This window comes from Ursus americanus, chromosome 10 (assembly GCF_024610735.1).
Source record: "Ursus americanus isolate L20-20 chromosome 10, mUrsAme1.1.p, whole genome shotgun sequence".
NCBI lineage: Eukaryota > Metazoa > Chordata > Mammalia > Carnivora > Ursidae > Ursus > Ursus americanus.
In genome coordinates, this window is record NC_142136.1 from 56183021 (window position 1) to 56202531 (window position 19511).

The 19511-nt window shown below is 35.6% G+C and overlaps 1 protein-coding gene across 1 annotated transcript in view; it reads left to right on the top strand.

The window, feature by feature from the left end:
- The window catches only part of RB1 (RB transcriptional corepressor 1), a 151875-nt gene that overhangs the window by 35223 nt on the left and 97141 nt on the right, over window positions 1-19511 (top strand). The window contains exons 3-6 of the mRNA XM_045796812.2: window positions 1223-1338; window positions 4899-5018; window positions 15911-15949; window positions 16939-17006. Coding sequence (XP_045652768.1) covers window positions 1223-1338; window positions 4899-5018; window positions 15911-15949; window positions 16939-17006 — 343 coding nt within the window. The remainder of the gene's footprint in view (window positions 1-1222; window positions 1339-4898; window positions 5019-15910; window positions 15950-16938; window positions 17007-19511) is intronic.

Here is a 19511-nt window from a genome sequence, read left to right on the forward strand (position 1 = left end):
GTGAGCTGGGTAGGGGGGCAGAGGGAAGGGGAGAGAGAGAATCCTGCTGAGTGCAGACCCTGACATCATGACCTGAGCCAAAACCAAGAGTAGGCTGCTTAACTGACTGAGCCACCCAGGCACCCCAGAATAATTCTTTTCTTAAAGCTTATATATGATTGAGATTTCAAAACAATGTAAATTTATATCACATACTTTTCAGCTCTATTGTAACCTCCAATTAAGAGTAAGCAAATAGTTCTAGTTTTGTAAAAGAATATCAGGTAATTTGGTATTTCTTTTGTTTTCAATTTAATGTAATCAAATTTTACCTAAAAAACTTGGATATTTAGAAAGTAATACATATTTTTAGGGGAAAAGGTATTCTAATGATAATGAAAAAATATTCTAGTGATAATCATAGTCACCACTCATCAAGTACTAATTATATGTCAGGCATTATGCTAAGGGCCTTATGTGTATAATTTCATTTAATTCTTACCAAGCGAGATATGTGTTATTTCCACTTCACAAAGAAGGCAATTATGGCACTGAGAGAGATGAATTTCTCAAGGTTAAAAAATACTTAAGTACGTAGATTTATTAAAAAGTGAGTGAATCAGGGGCATCTGGGTGGCTCAGTGAGTTAAGCGGTCAATTCTTGATTTCGGCTCAGGTCATGATCTCAGGGTCCTGGGATTAAGCCCATGTCAGGCTCTGTGATCATCAGGGAGTCTGCTTGAGGATTCTCTCTCCCTTTCCCCCTCCTCCTCCCCCTATGCACCTACGTGAGCTCTCTCTCTAAAAATAAATGTCTTTAAAAAATAGGAGTGAATCAGAGCAAAAGGAGGATAATCATATAAGAAAGTAGCCTTGTTTTTTTTTTTTTAATAATTTATGTTATGGACTCAAAAATCTTTTTAAGTTGGCTCTGATGACATTGGATTATTTAAAAATGGAAGTATTTACTTCAGAGAACTGACTGACCCCTAAATTTTTCAGAGTAAGTTGTAATTTAACTTTTTGATCTTTCTAGTAATTTTTCGACTTACAATACAAAATTTAAGTGTTTTTGATTAGTGTAGAATTAAATGCTCTCAAGTGTATGCCATCATAAGGATTTAAAAACAAGTTTATGTTGAATAAGAAAAAAATTATCATATAATACAATTTTAATGTGGTATCCAGTGTGTGAATGATTAATGAAATATTTGAATCTTCTTTTTTACTTTTTTGTACCCAGGAAGGTTATGTTCAAAGGAAAAAGGAGCTATGGGGAATCTGTATCTTTATTGCAGCAGTTGACCTAGATGAGATGCCATTCACTTTTACTGAGCTACAGAAAAACATAGAAACCAGGTAAAATTTCTTACATCAATATAGGCCTCTGCCATCAAAGAAACGTATTTCTGAACTTTACTCTTAATAGACTTTAGAGAACTAGTGAGAAATGCTAAAATTAAATAAAACTTTTAAAGGACTTAGGTTAACCAGTGAACTGTCTTTCTTTCATGGAAGTTTAATGAATGTGTATTTATATTATAGTTTCTCAAGAATGTAGCAGTTTGTATCCTGGGAAATTTTTCATCATGTCTCTCACTTTCAAGAACTTTCTCAATTGTAACTGTTGATAAAGTCAACAAAAAGAGCAAGGGTTCATAAAGTAGGCTTATTAGATTAAAATTTTTATAAAAGTGGTGTGAGTCCAAAAGGAATTTAGTTAACATTTATTAATGCTTAAGATTGCTTAATATACATGAATAATTATATATATTTTTAGACTGTGTATTCAGCTGGGTTTCCATAATTATATATATTTTTAGACTGTATATTCAGCTGGGTTTCCATAATTGCTCCAATAATTGTTTGTTGTTGAGCGTATAAGCCTTATACTTATAAGAAGAATTTACTCGTTTGTTTCCAGTAACTCCTGAACTTTATCTAGATCAGCTTTGTGGGACGTCCAGTCATTTCATTTGCAGCATGTTTACAAAATGTAACAGTAAATAATTTTACCAGAAAGGTAATAGTGTATGTTTCTTCTTGGATAAAACCATCTAGAATTAAACATGATTAGTATTTTATTTAAATGAGATAAATTGTTGTATTTTTCAGTAACTTTTTCTTACTACCTCTAAATAAAACGTGGAAGTAAACACCTTGTATATTCATATTTTAACCTATTGGATTAGAATTGGTTTACCTCTCAGATTTCAGTTTTATTTTATTCATATAATTACTAAATCAAAATCATTTTTTATAGCTGAAAAATAAACTAAGTAAATTTCTACATTAATTTCTACATTCATGCAGTAGACGTTTTGGTGGCCTAGAGGATTGAAAAGGATATGGGTGTTTCAGTTAAGATAGAGCGGGTTTAATGAGTCTGTTGTTTTATAAGCTATATGACCTAGAGCAGATTGCTTAGCTTTATTAGGTTTCAGTTTCCTCCTCTGTGAAATGAAAATTATTAGCTATTTTATAGAATTATGAGAACTAAATAACTTACAATAAATAAAAAAGTAAGTAGTTCATAGAGTCAGTGCTTGTAACTTAACCATATGTACTGAGGAGGTCTTGATTCCTTTCCTCTGTAGACCACCCTTCCATGCCCTTCCCCTGCAAAAAAAAAAAGAAAGAAAACTTAAACAGCTGTTAGGCTCTGGGATACTGTGCTAAGTTCTAATGATATAGAGGTGAGAAATAGTCTCTGACTTCAAGAAACTCATTCCAGTGGGGAAGATAAAATTAAACAGATGGCTGCAAAACAGTGTTGTATAGCTATTTACAGACTACTAAATAGATAAGACAGGCTATTACATCTTTTATCTCTAAGATGAAAGAATTTTCCTGGCAAAGCTTTTCCTGAAATTTTTTCCTGAATGGAGCAACACTTACAATTGGTCATGTCATAAATAATCTCCCTGCAATAAATATAATAATATATTTGTCACAACTTTTTCTTTGTTCTAATCTCTAATCTCTTTGTTCTAATAACTATCCAGGAATGATATCTAGACCACTGCTGCTTAAATGTACTTTGGTAAAGTACCTGTTTTTTCAATATGTCATGGACTGACATTTAAAAAATATAGAATATAAATTAATTACTAGAAAAATGAAAGAAAAAAATTATACTAACCGCAGGACCAAACTATTATATTCAGCAGGCATAAAATTAGTGTTAAATTGCCATAAAAGTTTCATATCTTACTCTCAATTTTTGTACTTACTTAATTGTGGACATAGAACAAAACATATCAATCCATGGAGCACTGCTGTAGAATAAGTAGTTATTTTAGATTTGTGTGTCTTAATTCTGGCTTTTTTTTTGCCACTTTTCCTCTCGGTAGCCTTCCTTCTTCTTTTCTTTCTTTCAGAGGAGGGCTGCAGAAGGAATAGAGACGCACTTAAATTACCCCTAGAGAAAGGTGGCTTTGTAGTAACAATTCAGTTTCCATGGTGCTCCATAGATATTGCCATATGTCTCATAAAAACTGAAACTGAGTGTGCTTCTTGAATAAATGCTTTTCTGAGGTTGCTTTATTTTTCTTTGAAGATATCTAGACATTTACTCCGTTCTCCTCTCTCTCGTGAGCAGCATCATGATCAGCTACTCCATATCATTTCTCCTTTATTTGCTGCTCTGTGTAGCTTGTCATGGCTGCCCCAGTCCCTTCTATGTCACGAGTACTTTAATAACCTTCTCTTGGGCTCTACGTTCGCTGCTGATTAGCTGAAACTTTTATTTTTACAGTTCTTGAGATGGTTGTCCTGAGTGGTCCAGCCCATTTTTTAGAATGAAGCCTATAACTCATTAGTTGCTAGAGAGCGAATGGGTGGGTCTGGTAACTACCCTTGAGTTCATTTAGCAGCTTTGGTATATAATTCCTTAGACAAACTTGATTAGAAATGAGTGTGTGAGGTGCAGTTGGTGATTGCTATGCTTAGTGCCCTATTTTTTATTAGTGAAAAATTTGTGTATTAATATTTCAAATAGATTAATTTTTTATAGAAAACAATAAAGAATGATTTAAAGTCATTATTTAAACAACCTAACAATTTTAATGAGTTTTTCTTTTCCTTTTCCCCATCAATTCAGTCCTAAAACCATTGGTGGGTGAAGAAAGTAGGTATGTGCATCTGTGGTAGGAGAGAGCATGGGGTGCAGAGAAGGATGTTAGAGCCCAAGTGGGATGAGGAGGGCATTCACCTGGATGTGGTTGAGGATGAGGGCCCTGATATGGGCTGCTTGCTGTGCAATGTCAGAGACCAAGCAGGGTATGTGGATAGACAGACCACATGGGAAATGAGTGCAGTCAAGGCTGAGGAGTCAGAACCCTACTAGGGTTAGGAAGATGTCCATGTGGAGGGGTTGGGGCAGTCTAGGATGGGGAGTCAGTCTGAGCAGGAGAGGAGAGTGCCCATGTGGAAGACTGGGTAACTTTGGAGATGGAAGGTAGTTACACGTGGGGGGATTGACTGAGTAAATAAAGATAAATGGATCCCAGCTTTCTCACTATCAAAGAAGAGTTATAAATTTGTAAAGGGAAGGATTAGAATAAACCACGTGGTTTTATGTTGGAATTGGATAAATGGATGTGAACTCTTATGGTTTTCAAAACATATAGGTAGGTGTAGAAATAAATATGTGTGTATATGTCTATCATAACAGCCCCTCTTTTTTTTGTATAAATTGATGTAGGCATAGGTATACAGATACAGGGCTATAGGTTGAAGCTAGTTGATCTTTATTCTCCAAACTAGTAAAATGCAAAAAATAATTCCTTCCAATGAATATAACAGTGATTTGGTGTAGAGCTAACAAACTTTTGAATTGAAATGTCTATGCTTTAAAAAAGAAATAAAACAAAATTTTTCAGTTACAGATTCACTTTTTTCTGTTCCTTTCTTTGTAGTGTCTGCAAATTCTTTGATTTACTAAAAGAAATTGATACCAGTACTAAAGTTGATAATGCTATGTCAAGACTGTTGAAGAAGTATAATGTATTGTGTGCACTCTACAGCAAATTAGAAAGGTAAAGTAAAAATTTTATTAGGATTACACCCCAGTTTTGCATGTTACTGTTGATGATTAGATTCCATCTGGGAAGTATATTTAGTAAAGTTATTGGGTATTACCCCTTAAATTTGTCCCCTTTGCTGTTAGTTTTTTATTGGTTCTTAGCTTTCTTTTTTATCCAGTCATACGCATTCTGAATGTTTCCTCCAAACGTGTTATACTGTCCTTTCATATTTTTCATTTGTTTTAACAAACTTTAAGACTTTAGTCTTCTCTGCCGGAGACTTCCAGTTCTCAGCGGAAGAGTGACCTAAATTTAAACTTCCTAATGGTGTTATTTAGTTTAGAAAGAGAAAAACATACTGGCAGCAGCAGGTGTACATGACCTATACTACCAAACTATGATTTGTGTTCTCAGTGGTGGTTTAGACTTCTCATTACTGTTTAACTGGGAGAAAGATGAAATTCAGATAAACTTGGGTTAAGTTTTTAATATACTTTTCATCCAAGTCCCCACTGCCACTGGTAAAATGCCAAATCTGGCATGTGGCTGTTACTATGTTCATTCTGGGGCTCGTTTCACTTGGTAGAGAATATATAAAAGTTAATATTTTAGCTAAACAAATAGTTGTAAAGGGAGACGGAAGAAGAGGCATGTCCTTACATATTCTGAGGGGAATGAATATGGAGACAGAGCTGGAAAGAAGTATCTTCTCAGAAGAATGCTACTAAATGCTTCTATTTTCCCTTTCCTTCTTTTTGGTTGGTATGTCACTAAAACTTCAGAGGTGTAATAGAGGATAAGAAAAGTGGAGAGAAAAATCAAGATTGGCCTATGGCTTTTGAAGGAATTTTTCTTGCTCCTCGTTTTTAATTGTAATAGGGTCACATTGGTCATTTTCTTTTGTCTTTTCTTGAGTAAAATCTATTTGCACAGGAAAAAAGGCATTTTTTTATTGTAGTAAAAATTAATTTGTACAAGGAATGTATAAGTATAAAGCGCTTGGAAAACACGGAAGAGCATAAATAAAATACGAATCATCCAAAATTGTAATACTGGAGTTAACCAGTTTTCATATTTAGAATATTTCTTTCTTTTGGATATTGTTTTATATAAATTATATGGTATATATAATTTTTTCTCTTTTTTTTTTTAACCTTACTGGGACTTTTCTGAATGCTTCTGTCCCTTAGAGTTGTTTATGGCTTTTTAACTCATATCTTGGAGCTTATCCTAAGACTGTTATCTTAAATACAAAAAAGCTTTAGAGATTTTTATCACAATATTATTTAAATCAACGAAAAGCTGGAAACAACCTATTTATGCATGACTGAAATAAAGATAAGATATAAATATCTAAACACTAAATATAAATAAAATAAAATTTGCTGAGGAATATTAATATGGGAAAATGCTTCTAATTAAATAAATATAAAATTTGATGAGGAATAAAACAATATGAGAAAAATGCTTCTAATGTTAAATAAATAAAGGAGGATATACTGAGATTATAACTGCAGAAGGAAGTTGTATGTATCGACACTAATGTATTGAATGACAGTAACTGGAAAAGAAATACCAAAATGTTAACCAAGGTTTTGTATGAATAACTTACATTTCTAAAGAGGATGTGTTACCAGGATAATAAATTAAGCAAAAAATTCTCTAAGCCAATATTTAAGAAAAATCTATTCTGTAAAGACTAGTACTTCAAAACCTATAATTTTCAGGTTATTTCTAGATACAGAATTTTAGCGAGAATGATTTGGAGTGCAGTCCTGACTTTTTTCCCTGCCATAATAATTTTAATTAAATACTTCTAGGATTTTTGCTTTGCTATCTGAGATCAGAAATCTACTTGGATATTTATTTCTGTTTTACCTCTTTCCTGTACCCTTCATACCTTCTAGTGATACATTGTATTTATGATTCTTATGGGGGCTAAAGGAAGTTAGAAAAGAAAGTTACAAAGTGAAATATTATATGGATAATTCTGAAGTATTTCACTAGCTGAAGTAAAACACTGGCTATTTCAGATTAGTAAATAGGGTTCAAGATTAGAGTTCACAAAAATTTTCTCTACAATAGTAGTCTGGTATGATGCCCTACCAAAAAAGAGAGGCTCTAGCACAGTTTAGTGTTGAAGAGAATGGAATCTTTGGAGTCAGATTCGTATTCTACTCTGGGCTCCAACAAGTTCTGCATGATCTTGGACAAGTGAGTTACCTAACTTTAGTGCTTAGTTTTCTAGTGTATAAACTGAGTTGAGAATGGTGACTACCCTGTTATGTTTTTTTTTTTTTTAAAGATTTTATTTATTTATCTGACAGAGATAGAGACAGCCAGCGAGAGGGAGAACACAAGCAGGGGGAGTGGGAGAGGAAGAAGCAGGCTCATAGCAGAGGAGCCTGATGTGGGGCTCGATCCCGTAATGCCAGGATCTGAGCCGAAGGCAGACGCCCAACCGCTGTGCCACCCAGGCGCCCCTACCCTGTTATGTTTTTTAATGTACTAAATGAGATAATGCAGACACTGCTGAGTCCAGTACCTGTAATAAACATAGTAAACTTTCCACAAGTTTTGTTTTTTTGTTTTTCTTAAGTAAGTTCTGTGCCCAACGTGGGGCTTGAGTCCTTGACCCAGAGATCAAGAGCCACATGTTCTACCAACTGAGCTAGCTAGCCAGGTACTCCTCCAGGAAGGTTATAAAACAAAAAAAATTCTGGCCCAGTTTGGGAAAATTTACATACTACACCCCTGGTTAAAGAGTGAGACTGTACATTCACAACCCAGGGTTCTTAAAAATCCTGTATAATATGTTGAATCTGTTGAGTTTATCATTTCCTAAATTATTAGGCGACTAATATGTTTATATGTGTTTAACATCATTTAACTTCTGGAAATAGTGTTTTGTAGACTATTAAACTTTAGGCTAGCTATCAGCTGTTTACTGCAAATAAATTAAGAAACTACAATAAGCATTAACTAAGTGGCTATTAGTACTCAGCTATATGTTAGGTTCTGGGGATACAAAATCTAATGACACTATGATTATAGTAAATATAGTAACATAAATTATAGTTTTTTAATAAAAAAGTGCATTGATGCGTGTGATGCTCTGTTGTAGAGGATTATACATGAGAAGTAGAAATTACATAGTGGGCAAAATATTGTGTATGTTTAAGGGCAAGAAGGGTAATTGTGAGGTGCTTTTGATCAAGTAAAAACTATAGAAGGCAATGTCTGAACAGGTTTAAAGATAAATTCACCAAGCAAAATGTGTAGGAACTCGGACTGAGCTTCCCAGCCAGAGTGATTAGCATATGTCCAAAGGCAAAGCAGTAGCATGATGTACTTTGATATTGCTGATGGCTTAAAGGTAGGAATGGGTCAGACTGATAGTGAGCTTGGACTTATGCCCTGCAGACAGTGGAGTCATTTGCATGATTTTAAGGTGGGAATGACAGTCAGATCTGGCCTTAAAAGATCACTCAGGCGTTTGTAAAAGGGATTTAGAATTTTTATTAACTAGTTGGTTATATGAGATAATTTAGTGTTTATTGGCTTTAAAGAATATTGCCAGAGTGGCAGAGTTTTTTCTATCTTATTTGTACCTTTTACTGAAGAGCAATTAGGAAAATTAACTGTGATATCAGAACCTGTTCATTTCAGAGCAGACTGTGTGTGTGTGTGTGTGTGTGTGTGTGTATCAATATGCCATAGTGATTATGGTCACTTTAAAAAAGCTAGACAGTTCTAAGTATGAATATTAATTTAGTCATTTACTGACTGCGTGAGCTAGGAAAAGTTACTTAACCTCTCTGAACCTCAATTTCAATCTAAAATATAGCCAGTAATACTTTCCTTGTAGGGTAATTGTGAGAATTAAGTAAGACAGTGTTATTGGTTAGCTCACCTTCCAGCACATACTAAGTGTGTAATAAATGGTAGCTTTTTTTTTTTAAGTTTTTATTTAAATTCTAGTTAGTTAACATGTAGTATAATATTGGTTTCAGGGGTAAAATTTAGTGATTCATCGCTTACATGTAACACCCAGTGTTCATCACAAGTGCCCTCCTTAATGCCCATCATCCATCGCCCATCCCTCACCCCCCACCCCCCACCCCTCCAGCAATCCTCAGTTTGTTCTCTAACATTAAGAGTCTCTTATGGGGGCACCTGGGTGGGGCAGTCATTAAGCGTCTGCCTTGGGCTCAGGGTGTGATCCCGGCGGTATGGGATCGAGCCCCACGTCAAGCTCCTCTGCTGGGAGGCTGCTTCTTCCTCTCCCACCCCCCTGCTTGTGTTCCCTCTCTCGCTGGCTGTCTCTCTCTCTGTCAAATAAATAAATAAAATCTTTAAAAAAAAAAAAGAGTCTCTTATGGTTTGCTTCCCTCTCTCTCTTTTTTTATTTCCCTTCCCTTATGTTCACCTGTTTTGTTTCTTAAATTCCACATATGAGTGAAATCATATGTTATTTGTCTTTCTCTGACTGACGTATTCTGCTTAGCATAATACTCTCTAGTTCCATCCATGTCATTGCAATTGGCAAGATTTCATTCTTTTTGATGGCTGATAAATGGTAGCTTTTAAGGTTATTTTTAGCTTCATTAATGCTGTCACAGAGAAATATAATAATGTAAGCCATGAATTTTAAATATTCTGGTAGCTACGTGACAAGTTAAAAAGAAACAAGTGAAATTAATTTTAACATTTTATTTAACCCATATGTCCCAAAATATTTCAACACGTATCATTCACACAAAAATTTGTACACTAAGGTTCATAGCAACATTATTTATAATAGCCAAAAAATGGATTATTGTTCAGCCATAAAAGGGAATAAAATACTATTCTATAACATGGATGAACCTTGAAAGCATTAAACTAAGTGAAAGAAGCCAGACACAAAAGCCATATAATCCATTGTATGAAATGTCCAAAGGGGCATATCCGTAGAGACAGAATGTAACTTAGTGATTGCCAGGCATGGAGAGTACTGCTGATAGGTATGGGGTTTGTTATGGGGATGATGGAAATATCTGGAATTAGATAGTGATGGTTGCAAAACAAAGTAAATATACTAAAAATTACTGAATTTATACACTTTAAAATTAATTTTATGTTATATGAGTTACAATTTAATCAGAACATGAAACTAATATAAAAGTTATTAATGAAATATTTCACATTCTTTTTCTCATACTAAGTATTTTTTTTTTAAGATTTTATTTATTTATTCAACAGAGATAGAGACAGCCAGTGAGAGAGGGAACACAAGCAGGGGGAGTGGGAGAGGAAGAAGCAGGCTCATAGCGAAGGAGCCTGATGTGGGGCTCGATCCCATAATGCCGGGATCACGCCCTGAGCCAAAGGCAGACGCTTAACCGCTGTGCCACCCAGGCGCCCCGCATACTAAGTATTTTTGAATACTTTGGTGTGTAATTTACATTTACAGCACAATTACATTTACACTAGCCACATTTTAGATGTTCAGTAGCTGCAAGTGCTTTTAGCTCCCATGTGAGCACAGATTTATATTGAATGCAGTTATCTTTTACTGTATGATAGCATTTTATTCTGAGTTACATTAAGTCACAAAATTAATTAAAATATTTTATTTATTTATTTATTTATTTGACAGAGAGAGAGAGAGAGACAGCTAGCGAGAGAGGGAACACAAGCAGGGGGAGTGGGACAGGAAGAAGCAGGCTCCCAGCGGAGCAGGGAGCCCGATTGGGGGCTCGATCCCAGGACTCTGGGATCATGCCCTGAACTGAAGGCAGACGCTTAATGACTGAGCCACCCAGGCACCCCTAGAAAATAATTTAAAATAGTGCATCACACATTAAACATCTTTTCTGTAATTATAAAAATTCTTTCTTGATACTATCTGCTTTGTATTAGAGTAATTTTCCTCTTTTTTTAGAAGATTTTATTTGAGAGACAGTGAGCGAGAGAGAGAGCACGAGTGGGGTGGAGGGGCCAGGGGGAGAGAGAGAAGCATACTCCTCGCTGAGCAGGGAGCCCAACAAAGGGCTCTATTCCAGGACCCCACAATCACGACATGAGCCAAAGGCAGATGCTTAACCGACTGAGCCACCCAGGTGCCCCTAGGATAGTAATTTTCTAACATAAATTTTTTATTTACCTATTTTTTGTGACTGGCCTCTTTCCCTAGCATGTTTTCATGGATCATCCATATTGTAGCATGTTTTGATACTTTGTTACTCTTTATTATGAGTATTATGGAGTTTCAATACTTTGTTACTCTTTATTATGGAGTGAACCATTGTGTATGGTTTACCACATTTTGTCTATCCATTCATCGGTTCATAGACATTTGTGTTGTATGTCTTTTAAAGTAGTTGAGAGTATAGAGGAAAGTGAGTGTATATTTATGGAATTTGTTATCTTCATTGTCTTATTACCATTTCTTGTTCTCTTCATTTTTTCCCATGGATTTGGTTTACCATCTAGTTCATTTGTTTACTCCAATACAGCTTTGATCTCACCCACCTCCTTTGTGCTGTTATTGTCAAATACATCACGTTCCTATATATTATAGGTTCAGCAGTATAAATATATACATACCGTGTCATACAATTGCTCTTTACGCCAGTTAGGAGAAGAAAGGAGAATATTCAATTATGCCATCTTTTATAGTAATTACCTTTTCCAGTGGTCTTTGTTTTTTCATGTGGATATGAATTAATCTTGGGTTACTTGTTTTCACCCTGAAGAACTTCTTTTAGTATTTCTTGTAAAGTGAGTCTCTTATCAACAAATTCTCTTGTTATTGTTTGGGAATGTCGTTATTTCATCTTCACTTTTTTTTTTTTTGAAGGCATATCCACATCTTTTTTTAAAAAAAGATTTTATTTATTTATATGAGAGAGAGAGCACAAGCGGGGTGAGGGACAGGGGGAGAAGCAGCCTGTCCGCTGAGCAGGGAGCCCAATGTGGGGCTCTCGATCCTGGGACTCCAGGATCATGACCTGAGTTTAAGGCAGACACTTAACTGCCTGAACCACCCAGGCGCCCATCTTCACTTTTGAAAGATAGTTTTGCTGGGTATGATTCTTCGTTAACTTTCTTTTTCTTTACGCACTTTTAATAAGTAATCTTACTGCCTTCTGATCTTCATTGTTTCTTGAGAAGTCAGCTGTTAATGTTATTGGGTTCCATTATACATAATATATCATTTTTCTCTTGTTGCTTTCCCGATTTTCTCTTTGTCTTTAAACAATTTTACTGTGATATATCTGAGTGTGGGTTTCTTTATATTCATCCTACTCAGAGTTTATATTGTTTGGATGTGTAGATTAATGTTTTTCATAAGATTTGGGAAGTTTTCAGCTATTTCATCTATTTCAGAAGAATATTTTTTTCTGCTCTTTCTGCTCCCCAACACTCCCCACCCTCACCCCCAGCTCTCTTTCTGGTACTCACATTACACATGTATTGGTGTATTTTTTGGTAACCCACGTTTCTGTGAATCTCTTCATTTTTCCTTTTTTCCCCTCTTTGTTCTTCATACAACATACTCTCTTTTGACCTAGCTTCAAGTTTAGTGTTTCCTTCTTATGCCAGCTCAGATCTCCTGTTTAGCTCGCCTAGTGATTTTTTCATTTTGGTTATTGTACTTTTCAACTAAGATTTCTATTTGGTTCTTTTCAAGTAATTTCTCTCTTTTTTTTTTAATATTTTTTAAATTTATTTATTTATTTATTTATTTATTTATTTATTTATTTATTTATTTGACGGAGAAAGAGACAGCCAGCAAGAGAGGGAACACAAGCAGGGGGAGCGGGAGAGGAAGAAGCAGGCTCCCAGTGGAGGAGCCTGATGTGGGGCTCGATCCCATAACGCCGGGATCACGCCCTGAGCCGAAGGCAGACGCTTAACGACTGAGCCACCCAGGCGCCCCAAGTAATTTCTCTTTATTGATATTCTCTATTGGATGAAACAGTGTCAGAATACCTTTCTTTTGGGGGCACCTGAGCAGCTCAGTGGGTTAAGCATCTGCCTTCGGCTCAGGTCATGATCTCAGGGTCCTGGGATTGAGCACTGCATTGAGCTCCCTGCTCCACGGGGATCTTAGTTCTCCCTCTTCCTCTGCCTGTCACTCCCCCTGCTTGTGTGCTTGCTCTCTTACTCTCTCAAATAAATAAACAAATCTTTAAAAAAGAAAAAATGTCTTTCTTTCTTCCTTAGGTATGGTTACCTTTAGTTCTTTGGGTATATTTATAGATTTATAGTTACTCCTTTGAAGTCTTTGTCTGTTGCGTCTGCCACCTGGGCTCTCTCAAATGCAGTTTTGGTGTTTTTTGGTTTTGTTTTGTCTTGTTTTTGCCTGCTTTTTTTCCCATGTAGAGGTCATACTTTCCTACTTCTTTGCATATTTTACTGATTTTTGAAAATTGAACATTTTTGATAACACTGTAGTAACTCTAGGTACTGATTCTCCTTTCTCTTGGGGCTTTCTGTTGTGGTTGTTTATTTGTTTAGTGGCCTAGCTGTATTATTTCAGTGAAGTCTATTTGTCCGGTAGTGTGTAGCCTCTGATATTGCTCTTCATTGTAGCCATTGGGCATGTGACAATCACTCTGAGGTGAGTCATTTTCAAGAGTTTCTCTTTGACAGTCTTGTCCCCTGATCTCTTGTTAATACCTGGCTGTTAACCTTCCACTAATTGCTGACTGTTTTGCTGTTTTTGACAATACTCCACATCTGAACTTGCTTCACAGTCTGATCCAATTAAATTTGGCTCCTTCTGTGAGAATAGTCTTTGAGGTCAGCCTTAAGGCTTGTTCTTTTTCTGGGAGAGCTCTTAGCTGTTTCTTCCCCTGGTTCTCTCCTAGGTGGTCTAGAATATATCTTGTTGCTTTCATAGAACTGCTAGCCTCCTCTTAACTTGCTCACCACCAAAGTTTCCATTGTTTTCAGTGGAACTTAGCCTTGAAAGTCCCCACAAATGTTCCAAATGAAGTTAATTACCTTGGAGAGAGCTTCAGAACTCTTTTCTTGGGGCACCTGGATAGCTCCGTTGGTTATGTGTCTGACTTTGGCTCAGGTCATATTCTCGGGGTCCTGGGATTGGGCCCCGCATAGGGCTCCATGCTCAGCTCTCCTCCCCTCTCTCTCTGCTTTCCCTCCCCTCTCCCCATTCTTTCTCTCTCTCTGTGTTTCTCTCTTGAATTAAAAAAAAAGAAGAATTCTTTTTTCTTAAGATTTGCCTCTCCCCTGGACATCATTTCTGTGCCACTGCTCAGGAGGTCAGAATGGGGACAGTGTCCTCTTCTTTTGGAATGTTACTTTTGCTTTAAGAGTATCACTGAGGGGGCGCCTGGGTGGCTCAGTTGATTAAGTGGCTGACTCTTGGTTTCAGCTCAGGTCATGATCTCACAGTCATGAGATCAAGCCCCACATCTGGCTCTGCACTGAGCTGAGCATGGAGCTTGCTTAGGATTCTCTCTCTTCTTTCCCTTTGCCCATCCACCCCTGTGCATGTGTGTTCTCTCTCTCTCTCTTAAAAAAATAAATTAATAAACTTAAAAAAAAAAAAAAAAAAGAGGGACCCCTGGGTGGCTCAGTTGGTTAGGCATCTGCCTTTGGCTTGGGTCATGATCCCAGGACCCTTGGATCCTGCTAAGAGGGGATCCCGATAAGTGGGGAGTCTGCTTCTCCCTCTCCCTCTGTGCATATTCTCTCTCTCTCTCTCATGCTCTCTCTTAAAAAAAAAATAATAATTATCACTGAGAAGAGGTAATAGTCCCTGGTCTTCTCAGATCGCCTTTCATGTCTAAAACCTCTGTCCTGTGAACTAACTGGGGTGAGAGAAATGTAGGCCCCAATACTGATCTGCTGTACCTGGAATAGAACTTTTGCTCTATGGGTGGGGTCTCAGTGGAGGAAGGGAGCCCCAGACCTCTTAGCTCCTCTTGCGTGGTATAGACTTTTTACAATACAAAGCTGGGGGTGATTAGAGATGCTAGTCACCTTCCTTTCCTAGAGTGATAGTCCTAGGCTGGGAGCTGGGGAGAGAGGGAGTCCTGTGTCTTGGCTGCACCTGCCCAAGGTACAGGTTTATGATGCTGAGTTGGAGAGGAGGAAGTGAGTTTTGCTTTGAATTCCACGGACTATTTCTGTTCTTGCCAGGAGTTAGTAGATTATCTTGAGAAAATGTTTCCTTTTTTGTGGTATGCCCTTAGGAGAATTTCCAGAGATGTTAAATGATTTTTTAAATAATTTCAACCAATTATAGTTAATATACTAGGAAGCAGGTCTGTGGAGATTCTAACTCTGCCATTGTCCTAAACAAATAGGTTTTATAGTACTTTTAAGTTGAGTTATTTTAGTGAGGCTAAAAGTTAAGTAAGATTTTATGACCTGATCTGGGATTCTAACTAGATCAAGATTTAGTTACACAATGTATTCTGAGTTACAAATGCACATATGGAATCCAGTCCTTTTGTAATTAAATAGTACAGTGATATGTGAGATGTCATGTATTGGAAAAATTTACTTTAACTTTTAAAATAATGCTATACTTTTATTGTCTTTAAGATGTATACTTTTTTTAAAAAAGATTTATTTATTTTGGAGAGTGTGTGCACATGAGCAGGGGGAGGGGCAGAGGGAGATGGAGAGAATCTCAAGCAGACTCCCTACTGAGCTTGGAGCCTAGTGCGGGGCTCCATCCAACAATCCTGAGGATCAGGACCTGAGCCAAAACCAAAAGGTGGACAACTCAACTGACTGAGCCACCCAGGTGCCCCTAAAATGTATACTTCTTGAAATAAGATGAAAAAAGCATGATAAAATTGATTTCTGAATTATGAAAAAAATTTAAAAGTAACTTTAAAAAAAGCCATAATATTAATATAATTATTTCTTCCTTTTAGGACATGTGAACTTATATATTTGACACAACCCAGCAGTTTGTAAGTAGTTCAGAGCAAGTTATTTTTATCTTTTTGGTTTTTGAAAAGATTTTTCTGCCAGAATCCCAAACATGTTGATAATGCCAGGGTTAGTTTGATTGATTATAGCATGCTACTTCATAATTTAAGGTCATAGATTTAAACCATATGCAGATTATTTATCTTCTCACAAAGAAGATGATATGAAAATGTGCCCTTTACTACAAGGAGAACTAATGGGGTGGAAGTAGATTCAGTGCAACATATCACCAGTTCTGGGAAAAATGCAAATTCACTGAGTTGATCTTTTTTGAGTGTCTGTTATTGGCATTTTATTAACTTTATTAAGACCAAGAACATAGTTTATGTGTAAGAGTAAATGTGACAGTGTATATTAAGATTTCCAAATTATTTTTTTAAATGTATGATACATGCTCCAACAGTATACCCATGTAAAAGCTCTAGAGATTTTCTTTGGAAACAGAATGAGTAGTATATGCAATTTTCTGCCCCACTGAACTAGTAATATTGAAGATGATTGATGTGAAGGAAAATTATATATTTATTAATTATATTAATCTATTCCAGTTAATATCAACAGGTTATCAAGGCATAGTGTATTAAATTGGTAAACTAGAGTCATCCAAACCTCTATTTTTCTGCTTAAGTGTTGATTTTAATTAGAAAGCAAGGAGCAGGAAAGTATTAAGTAATTGGAAACCAAGTACATCATAGCATACCACTTCTTGTGCATATTTTTAGATTAGAATTGAAATATTAAATATTTCCTTTACAAAATATATACTATTCTATGGGCTAAATATAAATATCTTGGTAAAAATACTAACTGAATTGAGATGAATTGAATTACGGTGTAAATTGTGCATTTAAAATGGATTGTATTCTCTTATGCAGTCAATTTAAGCCTGTAATTTTAAAAAAAGAAAAAGAGAGATAGTTGGAAAACTGTCAGTATAAAGATTTTTTTCTGCTTTCTATTTGTTTACTAGGATATCTACTGAAATAAACTCTGTGTTGGTGCTAAAAGTTTCTTGGATCACGTTTTTACTAGCGAAAGGTAAAGTCATTATGTTCGTTACATGTTAATGTTTCAAATGTGATAATAATTCTTTTGGACTAGGTTCAAAATTTTTTATTCAATTTAATGTTATTCCCTCACACTCCCCAGTTCTCTGTGTGACTTGTTACCTCTTAGCAAGTTCTTATAATTCTGACACTAGAACCAGCTTTGGAAATGTCTCATTTCTTTTTTTTTTTTTTTTAAGATATTATTTATTTATTTGACAGAGAGAGGCAGCGAGAGAGTGAACACAAGAAGGGGGAGTGGGAGAGGGAGAAGCAGGCCTCCTGTTGAACAGGGAGCCCTATGCAGGGCTTGATCTCAGAACGCTAGGATCATGACCTGAGCTGAAGGCAGATGCTTAACGACTGAGCCACCCAGGCGCCCCTGGAAATGTCTCATTTCATTTCTGTTTCTAATATCCTTTTATCCTTCTTCCTTTTTTTTTTTTTTGAGAATAATGTTACTATTTTTATAAAAGTGGTACATATGATACAGAATTCAAATAATACAGCAAATGCAAAGAGAAATGTAGAAAATTACCCCAAACCTCCCCATAAATAAATAAATTATCATTAAAACTTTGTAATTGTCATTCCAGATATATTTTTGTGAATGGAATCTGAAAAAAAAAATTGATGATATGTGCATTCAGAAACATCTAATTTTTTAAAAATAGAATATTATAGTGTAACATGTAAACATACAAATTAGTTTTACTCAGACTTTAACAGAAGAAAATAAACGAGAAATGGGAGGAATTGCTTAAATTTAGATAAATGTTTAGTCAATTAAGCAGTATTATTTTTTAAAGTATCTCTCTAAGAGTATGAAAAAGCACTATTAAAAAATTAAGGTTAGAATCTTTATTTTATTTAACTTTGTGTTTTGATTTAAAGCAATATACACTAATCTGCTTTAAAGGAAAAGAATGTTAGTACAGTATTACCACACTTTCTGTCACCTCCCCATCCCTCACTTTCGGATTTGCTTATTGTATTATCATTACACTATCAAAGATTATAACATTTATATTCCATTCTATAATTATAATTACTAGTTTAGTCTCACTTCTGTGTTATCAGTGGGTTCTAAACTTATTGTCACTCCTCTGTTTTAATTTCCCCATTTCTGAGTTCTTGATTCATCCTTAGCTGCCTGGATTTTACCAAGAAGGAATTTTTCAAAAAGGCTTTTTGGCACTATATTCCCTATGTTTGTCATGTTTATGAATCATGCCCATAGTCTTTATACTTGAAGGACTACTTGACTGTGCATGCTATTCTTGTGTCATACTTGTTTTCCTCAGGACACTGTTTTCTGCATTAAACATTGCTGTTGAGAAATAGACTAGATTTAATTTCCCCCCATTTACTTCTGAATACTTGATTTTTTAAAATTTGAGGTTCAATACCTTACCTAGAATATCTCTTGATTTTTCTTATTCCATATTAGTTTTTCTTACAACACTGTATCTCTTTTTAAACTGAAGGTTCTGCTCTTCATTTTAAAGACATCTTAACACACTACATTTAAAAATATTATTCTATTCAGTTAGGTATTATTCTATTCTGTTATGTTTCAGAAACTTAATTATCTTTTTCTTAAAATTTTTTTTGAAGATTTTATTTATTTGAGAGAGCACAAGTAGGGGGAGCAGCAGACAGAGGGAGAGGGAGAAGCAGGCTCCTCGCTCAGCAGGGAGCCCGATGCAAGGCTCCATCCCAGTACCCTGGGATCATGACTTGAGCTGAAGGCAAACACTTAACCAGCTGAGCCACCCAGGCGTCCCAGGAACTTAACTATCTTATGTTGGATTGTTTTTGTCCTCCATATTTACTTTCTTTTCTTGTATTATTCTGATCTTTGGTCTTTTTCTTATGTATTAACTGTTTTTGTCTCAAAACTTTCTTCTGTTTTGAGCTAAACTATATTTGTAATGGTGTTATTTGGTCCTCACTTTTTCCTTAGCTTTTTGTTGTTGTTTTTATATAATTTGTTTTTTATTTCTTAGTGCAAGGAGTCATAGGGCATTTTCTTTTTATAGATTATCTTCTAGTCTAAGTCTCTTTTTCCCTTCTTACATTGTGCCTCTATTTTTTCTTTTCTTTTTTCTTTTCTATAGTATGTTTGCATAATCGCTGTGCTTCTTGTCCTCTCTCCCCTCCCCATGTTACTAGGACTTTATGTGGGCAACCCTGACTGATGTTCTACTTTCTCTGATGTGGTTGGTGTGTGATGTTTTGTTTTCTCTGATATACTGTGAATAAATCTCTTTTCACTCACTTTGCATTTTACTTTGGCTAATTGTGTTCCCCAAAGAGCTACAATATGCATACAGGCTTTTTATTTTACTTACTTTTAGTTGGGGGTGAGGAAGAAAGTGGAGAATTCATCTTGAATGATATGAGTCTTTGTCGTTCTGAGATTTTTGTGAGAATGAACCCTAAAATAGAATACTTCCAGTGATAATTACCTCCTGTTTCCATAATGGGATTGTGT